We start from the raw sequence: 10,000 nt of genomic DNA, 5'->3' as shown, positions 1-10,000 counted from the left end.
ATCACACCACTGGCCGCAGCCTAATCTTAGGCCTCTCTCTGGGCTAACAGTGTCTGTGTTTATAAACACTGTTCTAAGTGTTATAACGGGTGTGTTATAAGACCCCTGTGAGAGTAGAGAGAGTCACCATCAGGTCAGCCCTCGTCTCCTGGTGTGTGTGCCGTGTGGCGAGGTCGTGACCCCCGGAGGCTGACTCAGGAACCGGCTGACTGAGGGAGGCTCGGCGGGCCCGGGGTTAGGACCGGGGTTAGGACCGGAGTGGGTTTATAGTCCATGGTCAGTCAGGGGGATTGTTTTAATAATCCAGCCTTTGTGGTAATTGGGTCCAGATATGAAAGCAGCCGAGACTGATTATGAGGCTGCTGCCTGTAAAGACCTCAGACCTGCTCTCTGACACACACACACACACACACACACACACACACACACACACACACACACACACACACACAGAGAGAAGCATAAAATGGACCCCTAGCCTCAGATCCTTTTGGAATTTCACTGCTGTTGATATTGTTTGATTGTTGCGTTGTTGAGGAGTTTCTCACCCTGAAGCGTTTCATTCCATGTATCCTGTATGTGTTAGGGTTAGGGTTAGGGTTAGGGTTAGAGAGAGGCCCGGTCTCCTAGATAGAGGTTAGGGTTAGGGTTAGGGTTAGGGTTATAGAGAGGCCCGGTCTCCTAGATAGAGGCTAGCCTGGATTCTAATTCCACCTCTAGCCCTATTCCACTAGGGTGTAGGGGGGCTAGGGTGTAGGGGGACTAGGGTGTAGGGGGACTAGGGTGTAGGGGGACTAGGGTGTAGGGGGACTAGGATGTAGGGGGACTAGGGTGTAGGGGGACTAGGGTGTAGGGGGACTAGGGTGTAGGGGGACTAGGGTGTAGGGGGACTAGGGTGTAGGGGGACTAGGGTGTAGGGGGACTAGGGTGTAGGGGGACTAGGGTGTAGGGGGACTAGGATGTAGGGGGACTAGGGTGTAGGGGGACTAGGGTGTAGGGGGACTAGGGTGTAGGGGGACTAGGGTGTAGGGGGCTAGGATGTAGGGGGACTAGGGTGTAGGGGGACTAGGGTGTAGGGGGACTAGGGTGTAGGGGGACTAGGATGTAGGGGGACTAGGGGCTAGGGGGACTAGGGTGTAGGGGGACTAGGGTGTAGGGGGACTAGGATGTAGGGGGACTAGGGTGTAGGGGGACTAGGGTGTAGGGGGCTAGGGGTTGATTTGGTGCTGGAGGATAGTCCCAGGCCGTTCCTAGCCCACAGCGACCCATCGATGCTCTAGGACGCCTCGAAAGCCGTTCTAAGCATCAAAACAGGATAGAAGATGATGCGCATCGAAAATATCCACTTCCACTCGATTCATCTCCTCCTCCTCCTCCTCCTCCTCCTCCTCCCTCCTCTCGCTCCCTCACCTTTTCCACTGCTCAGCGTTCGGCCCTCCTCCCGGAAAGTTCTGTAACTTTCCAGATGATAAACACTCTGCCCGGGCGCTTGCACAATAGAGGAGTCTCTGAGATGGAGAGAGTGAGACATAGAAAGCAGGGTGGGGGAGGAGGAGGTGGGGGAGGGGGAGGAGGAGGGGGAGGAACAGTCATTAATGCTGATGTTGACCCTGATGTCCAAACCCACCGTCTCGCCACCTGTGGCCTCTCACCGTTCAGGTGGGCTAGGAAACAGGAAGAGGAAGTCCCTCTGTTCACTTCAACTGGCCAACCGTTTCAAGATGGCGCCCGGCTGACTGGCCCCGGTGGTGGTTGGTTCTTATCTGTGGAGGGAGGTGAGGGAGGGGGGGGTGAGGGAGGTGAGGGAGGGGAGGAGGAGGTGAGGGAGGGGGGGTGACTGGAATGTGTGATGGTGAAAACAAGCGTTGGAGAAGAGGAGGGGAGGAGAGGAGGGGAGGAGAGGAGAGGAGGGAGAGGAGAGGAGGGGAGAGGAGAGGAGAGGAGGGGAGAGGAGGAGGAGGGGAGGAGAGGCTGAGATGAGGGGAGGAGAGGAGAGGAGAGGAGGAGGGGAGAGGAGAGGAGGAGGAGGGGAGGAGAGGAGAGGAGGGGAGAGGAGAGGAGGAGGAGGGGAGGAGAGGAGGAGGAGGGGAGGAGAGGAGAGGCTGAGATGAGGGGAGGAGAGGAGAGGAGGAGAGGAGAGGAGGGGAGGAGAGGAGAGGAGAGGAGAGGCTGAGATGAGGGCTGTTCCCTGGTGGAGGGACTGAGGGTGAACCCAGCCATGGGGCCGTGTCTCGACATGCCAGCCTCCTGCTGCGTCTGTGGCCCTGCCTTAAAAACCTCATGTTCTTATTGTGCGTGTGTGCGTGCGTGCGTGCGTGTGTGTGTGTGCGTGTGTGTTTGAGACAGTTCATTTCTCACCCCTTAGGTCCTTTTGTAGACACACACACACACACACACACACACACACGCTCCTCTGTGTGTGGGAGGAGCCCTGGCCTCAGCGTGTACATAAACACTCAGGTATGAGAGCAGGAGCTGACAGCGCCCGCTCAGACAGTCTCCACAGGGTGTGTGTGATTGTTTGTGGGCCTGCCAGCGTGTGTGTGTGTGTGTGTGTGTGTGTGTGTGTGCGCCTGTGTGTGTGTTTGTGAGCGTGTGTGCGTGTGTTTGTGAACCTGTGTGTGTGTTTGTGAACCTGTGTGTGTGTGTTTATGTGTTTATGTGTGTGTGTGTCTGCGTGTGTGTGTTTGTGAGCCTGTGTGTGTGTTTGTGAACCTGTGTGTGTGTGTTTATGTGTTTATGTGTGTGAGTGAGAGACTTCCCCTGAATTCCTGACAGGTTACTCCTGTCATGAAGCTGTTGGTGTGGACGGCAGGGAGATTTCCTCCCTCTCAGAGCGTGTCTGACCCGGAACGCAGACTGGCTTCTGTTCCTGTTGACTTTGTTCTGCTTTCCCCAGATGAATTATGCCCATTAGACAACCGCTGTCTCAGTTAATCAGAGGTTGTTTGTCCACACGGAGCACGTGCATGTTCCCAAAAGAGGACAGCAGGCAAACAAGCAGCACTGGTTCTGATTGGTTCCCCTGATAGTTCTGGTGCGGGCAGGAAAACACAGCAGGCCTGAAACTGAGGAAGTGAATCTCAGCCAGCTGCAGGCCTGCTTCTGTGTCCAGGTCCTGCCCTGGCAGACTGGCACGGACCCCATGTCAGACTGGCACGGACCCAATGTCAGGTGTTAAAGTCTGACTGCAGGTCTGTCCTGAGTCGGTGTGGCTTTATATTCAACGGTGTAGTTTTTCCTGGAAAGAATAGTCCCAACAAGAGACGGGGAGAAGGCAGGAGGAGGGGGAGTCCAGAGAGAACGGTAGAATGTGTGTCAGTCTGAAGGGAAGAGAAAAGAGAGAAGAAAGGGGGGGGGGGGGGGGAGGGAGGGGGGGGACAATTGCTTGTGGAGTCTCAGAGAATGTAGGTCAAGACAAACGGGTCGTTTCCTCGAAGCCAGGCCGCTCCTGCAGCCAACCAATCATCTGTTAATCAGCTTTAAATGAGTTGTAAAGGGCCAGTGGACACACAGCGCTGCTCTGCGCCGCGGGCCTCAGATTAAGGCTCCCAGTCTGGTGCTGCTCGGTCTGGCCTCCCCTCCCCTTGAAACGCTGCCATTCACAAACACGTGCCCGAGGGGGAACAGTACACAACAGTACACAACAGTACACAACAGTACACACGGCATAAATCCTCAGAAACAGAACCAGAACAGAAACAGAACCAGACCAGAACCAGACCAGAACCAGACCAGAACCAGAACCAGAACCAGACCAGAACCAGAACAGAAACAGAACCAGACCAGAACCAGACCAGAACCAGACCAGAACCAGACCAGAACCAGAACCAGACCAGAACCAGAACCAGAACCAGACCAGAACCAGGACCAGAACCAGACCAGAACCAGACCAGAACCAGAACCAGACCAGAACCAGACCAGAACCAGAACCAGAACCAGACCAGAACCAGACCAGAACCAGACCAGAACCAGACCAGAACCAGGACCAGAACCAGAACCAGACCCAGACCAGAACCAGAACCAGACCAGAACCAGGACCAGACCAGGACCAGAACCAGACCAGAACCAGGACCAGAACCAGAACCAGAACACGCTGGACTGGAAGTCTGCCACCTTTTTATTTCCTCCCCTCCTCCTTACTGGATCCTTCCTAAGATCTGGAGTTGGTCTAGGCCACGGGTCTAACCTATGAGTCTAGGCCACGGGTCTAACCTATGAGTCTAGGCCACGGGTCTAACCTATGAGTCTAGGCCACGGGTCTAACCTATGAGTCTAGGCCACGGGTCTAACCTATGAGTCTAGGCCACGGGTCTAACCTATGAGTCTAGGCCACGGGTCTAACCTATGAGTCTAGGCCACGGGTCTAACCTATGAGTCTAGGCCACGGGTCTAACCTATGAGTCTAGGCCACGGGTCTAGCCTATGAGTCTAGGTTACGGGTCTAGGCCACGGGTCTAGCCTATGAGTCTCGGCCTACGGGTCTAGGCTATCTCAGAATCCAAATCTGGGCCCACATTTGTGTTCGGTTCCACCAACCCCTGAAACAACGGTGGTAGGGTGGTCTCAAACAGCTGGAGTAGAGGTGACTAACCCTAACCCTAACCCTAACCCTGGAAGTTTACAATCTATTTCCTATTAAAACCCTCCCTCCTTATCTTTCTCTCCCATCCTCTCTCTCTCTCTCTCTCTCTCCTCCATCCTTTCCTCCATGCAGAGAGGCCCAGACCCCCCCTGGCTGTCCTGTCCTCCTGCCCCCCCCCCTCCTCCTCCTCCATTCGCCGGACCTCCTCCCTCGACGCCCTCACCGGACCCTACCTGGCGGGTCACTGGCCTCGGGACATCGCCCACGCCCCCTGTGTCCCCTGCATGAAGGACAAAGCCACACAGGTAAGACACACACACACACACGCCCACACACACACACACACACACACAGCACATTTTTCACTTCCACGTCCACACCTGGTCAGCCCCGCCCACGTCCAGACCAGGTCAGCCCCGCCCACGTCCAGACCAGGTCAGCCCCGCCCACATCCAGACCAGGTCAGCCCCGCCCACGTCCAGACCAGGTCAGCCACCTCCCCCTCACGGCTCCCTGCCTGGTGGTGTTTAGATGTGATCTGGTGTCTGGTGTGTGATCAGATGAACACACAACACACACTGTTTAAAACACAACACACACCGTTTAACACACAACACACCGTTTAAAACACAACACCGTTTAAAACACAACACACGCTGGCCTCCTCCTCCTAGGAGACTCTTACAGATTGAAACAGGTCTGCTGTGTCTGGGCAATGTAGGGGTGCAAAATGAGTTCAGGATCTGAATCATAACAAAGGCATTTTGGTTATTTGATAAACAAGCTTGTAAATGTGGTGTTGTGGGGGGGGGGGGCAGTCCTGTACCGTTCAGTCCTTCTGGGGGAGTGAAGTTCACAAGTGCGTACTTCAGGAGAAGGGTGGAGAGATGGGACTTTAAAGGAGTGATAGTAGCAGAGAGCAAGACTGGTACTGGCATGTGAAGAAGGGAGGGAGGGAGAGAGGAAGGGGAGGAAGCTGGCTCTCCCTGGCCTGCTGAGAGATGAGAGGAAGCTGGAGCATATTTGGGGTGAAGTTGGTGTGCCAGACAGAACTCTATCATGACTACATTCTTTCCTTGTCTTTTCTTTTTCCACTTTTTGAAGTAGGCAAGGTCTTCTTCTTCTTCTCCTCCGTAACCTCACTGAGGGTGAGGATGACTCTGTCTGCCTGCCTGCCTGCCTGCCTGTCTGTTGTCCTCTGTCTGTCTGTCTGCCTGTCTGTTTGTCTGTCATCCTGTGTCTGTCTGTCGTCCTGTGTCTGTCTGTCTGTCGTCCTGTGTCTGTCTGTCATCCTCTGTCTGTCTGTCGTCCTGTGTCTGTCTGTCTGTCTGTCGTCCTGTGTCTGTCTGTCTGTCGTCCTGTGTCTGTCTGTCTGTCTGTCGTCCTGTGTCTGCCCTAGTTCTCTTCTCTCTGTTCCTCTTTCTCTCCGTTGGGATTTCCTGAATAACGTTTACCAGTTTGACCAGTTTGTTTTTTCATTTGGCTTCTCGTCCGTCTGGAGCACCCCTGTCTGGAACACCCCTGTCTGGAACACCCCTGTCTGGAACACCCCTGTCTGGAGCACCCCTGTCTGGAGCACCCTGGATGGAGCACCTCTGGATGGAGCACCCTGGATGGAGCACCTGTGGATGGAGCACCCTGGATGGAACACCCCTGGATGGAGCACCTCTGTCTGGAGCACCCCTGTCTGGAGCACCCCTGTCTGGAGCACCCCTGTCTGGAGCACCCTGGATGGAACACCCCTGGATGGAGCACCCCTGGATGGAGCACCTGTGGATGGAGCACCCTGGATGGAACACCCCTGGATGGAGCACCCCTGGATGGAGCACCTCTGGATGGAGCACCCCTGGATGGAGCACCCCTGGATGGAGCACCCTGGATGGAGCACCCCTGGATGGAGCACCTCTGGATGGAGCACCTCTGGATGGAGCACCCTGGATGGAGCACCCCTGGATGGAGCACCCCTGGATGGAGCACCCTGGATGGAACACCCCTGGATGGAGCACCCCTGGATGGAGCACCCCTGGATGGAGCACCCTGGATGGAACACCCCTGGATGGAGCACCCTGGATGGAGCACCCCTGGATGGAGCACCTCTGGATGGAGCACCCCTGGATGGAGCACCCCTGGATGGAGCACCTCTGTCCATCTCTCATGTTCCTTCTCTCTGCTACTTTCCCCCAGAAGTCTGTCAAGGAAGGGTCTTTCTTCTGTCAAGGAAGGGTCTTTCTTCTGTCAAGGAAGGGTCTTTCTTCCGGAGTGTTGTGTTGTGTTGTGAGGGAGGCTGAGCTCATTGTTTGCGGCTGCTGTGAGGAGCACGTCTCCAGGGTCTGCAGTTATTGTCCCTCCCCCCCCCCCTCAGGCTCACTCCCACCCACACTCCCTGCCTGCCTCTCTCTCTCTCTCTCTCTCTCTCTCTCTCTCTCACTCACACACACACACACACACACACACACACAAAGAGAGCAAAGATGAGCGGATGCCAGAGTCCAGAATGTGGAATGTGGACGACATTTACTGAAGTCCAACACCTTGCCAAAACAACCCGAATCCCGGTACCGGTTACCATGGCGCTGCGCTACTCACGCCTAGCAACCAAACAACAACAACACTCTGAATGAGGCCTCTGCTTTTCTCCCGAGCCTCCGTCTGCCTGGAGGAGAACACTCACACATATTCCATACCCTTCCTCATTCCATTCCATGATCCCGTCCTCCTGATTTCTACCTCGGCCAGCCTCGCCTGGTCTGTACGTGAGGTATCACTGTCAGAAGCAGTCTTTCAGGGACGAAGGCAAACTCCAGGTGGGCCACAGTTCTCCAGGCCTCACAGACACAGGCAGGGCTGACTACAGCAGGTTGGGTTTCAGGCCTGATCCTGCTCATTGTCTGGCCTCCTGGGAATGTCTTGTAAAGAGAATCTGAGGTCTGCAATGAATACACACCGCAATAGTAAAGTTATAATTATCATAATAAACAGAACTTGATCAGACATGTAACCCTGGAGCGAGTTGTTCAGAACAGAGATGGAGAGACAGTCAGACAGTCAGACGTAGGAGCTGTGTCTCGTTGGAGAGGTAGGGCTTGCCAAGCGCTGGAACCAGGTTTGAAATTACATCAGTGTTTGCCTTTGAGGCAGGAGAGCCCATAAACCTAGAAATAACACAAGCGTTTGGGGGTGTATTCTCTGGAGCCTTTCACACGCTGCTCAAGGTCTTCTCCTTCCCGCCGCGTCACCCGCTCTGTCTGAACAAGACGTAACGCCGTCTCAGGACGTATGGAACCCGACGCCTCAGGAACATGACTGTGAGGTTCAGGTGTGGTGTTAGCTGAGGGGGAAACACCCTGCTGAGTTCAGGGGAGAAGTGGCAGGTCAGGAGGGGGTCCCCTGTGTGTGTAGTTACACAAGAGGAGGAGGAGGAGGAGGAGGGGGAAGGAGATAAATACCAAACAGGTCACATCAGGTCTGCTGTCCCTCCTCCTCCTCCTCTACTGCTGTTGGAGATCCCCAGCCCGCCTGGCGTTGGGATCAGGGTTTACAGAGGTGGATCGGGCCACATTGGGACGTCCCAGACCTGATGTGTGGTTGTGGTTTATGTTGTGGCCTGATGTGTGCTGCACGTTCATGTGGGATTGTGGTGTGTTTTGGTTGGAGGTTCAGAAGTAATGGCCTCTGGACACAGTTTGTCATGGGGGGGTGGGGGGAGGGAGAGGGGAGGGGGGGGGGGGAACTAATCTTTTTATGCAACATTAGAGGGTGTGAAGCGGGGCCCCGTCGGAGGCGGTGGACGGCCGCGTGGCGGCTGCGTCTCCCTGCGTCTCCCTGCGTCTCCGTCTGCAGCTTCCTCACATTTCCACAAGAAAGGAGCTTTTTGTCATGCTAATCCCTCCCCTCACTGACCAGCTAGAAATCTCAACTATGTTCTGACACTTGTGTGTTTAGAAAAGGCCTTTGGTGGAGCCAGCAGCCAGAGGGGGAGAGGGGGGGGAGAGGGGGGGGAGAGAGACAGACATACAGACGTTCCCTGTCCCCAGCCACAGCTTTAGTTAGCCCAGTAATAGTTCCTCCACTTTGGCAACATTTTCTCCCCACTGTTCACACACAGGTCCTGCTGAGAGAGACGGGGGTGGGTGGGTGGGTGGTGGGTGGAGGAGGTTGATGGGTGGGTGGTGGGGGTTGATGGAGGGAGGGGTGGGTGGTGGTTTCTATGCTGCAACTATCTGTGAGTGCGGACGTAGTCAAACTCCAAACATCTGAGCATGTTTGTGCCGTTGGTAACAGTCCACAACATCACATGGTTCCATATTAGTCCTCCAACTGCAACTGTTCAGGATTAGTGATTCATGTCACCGCCCTGTGTTTCATCCTCCCAAACATGGCCGCTTTTACCCTTTCAGCCTTTTACCCTTTCAGCCTTTTACCCTTTCAGCCTCTCAGCCTTGAGTCTTGGGTTTGAACCCAACCACAGCCCACCGCTCCTGGACCAAGGTTCACCAAACAGGAAAGGCCAATCCAACCATCCATCAGCAGCTCTCTGTGTTTACAGAAACAGCTCCTCCTGTTTATACTCCAGGCTCCTGGGAGCTCTCTGAAAGAGCTTCAGAGACACGGTCAGCACCACCACCCCCACCTCCTCCACCACCTCCACCTCCACCACCATCATAACCTCCTCCACCACCACCACCTCCTCCACCAACTCCACCTCCACCACCATCATCACCATCACCTCCTCCAGCACCACCACCACCACCTCCACCTCCACCACTTCCTCCACCACCCCCATCATTACCTCCATCACCACAATCACCACCTCCACCACCATCATCACCTCCATCACCTCCTCCACCACCATCATCACGTCCTCCACCACCTCCACCTCCATCATAACCTCCACCATCACCACCACCACCATCACCACCACCACCACCATCACCACCTCCTCCACCATCACCTCCACCCCATCACCACCTCCTCTACCACCACTTCCCCCACCACCCCCATCATTACCTCCTCCAGCACCACCACCACCATCACCTCCACCCCCATCATCACCTCCACCTCCATCACCACCACCAACACCACCTCCACTCCACCTCCCCCCACCCCACCACCTCCACCAACACCACCCCCACCCCAACACCACCTCTACCCCCAACACCACCCCCAACCCCACCCCAACACCACCTCCACCCCAACACCACTCCCAATACCAACACCACCCCCACCCCAACACCACCTCCACCCCAACACCACCACTCCCACCCCCAACACCACCCCCCACCCCCAACACCACCCCCACCCTAACACCACCCCCAATACCAACACCACCCCCAACACCACCTCCACCCCAACACCACCACTCCCACCCCCAACACCACCCCCCACCCCCAACACCACCCCCACCCTAACACCACC

At 55.7% G+C, this 10,000-nt stretch overlaps 1 protein-coding gene across 1 annotated transcript in view; it reads left to right on the top strand.

The window, feature by feature from the left end:
- The window catches only part of fam117bb (family with sequence similarity 117 member Bb), a 33,619-nt gene that overhangs the window by 2,344 nt on the left and 21,275 nt on the right, over window positions 1-10,000 (top strand). Inside the window, exon 2 of the mRNA XM_083682367.1 lies at window positions 4,718-4,890. Within this exon, the coding sequence (XP_083538493.1) occupies window positions 4,718-4,890 (173 nt within the window). The remainder of the gene's footprint in view (window positions 1-4,717; window positions 4,891-10,000) is intronic.

The sequence above is a fragment of the Argentina silus genome (assembly GCF_951799395.1).
Source record: "Argentina silus genome assembly, chromosome: 12".
NCBI lineage: Eukaryota > Metazoa > Chordata > Actinopteri > Argentiniformes > Argentinidae > Argentina > Argentina silus.
This window is presented reverse-complemented; position numbering and strand designations above follow the sequence as displayed.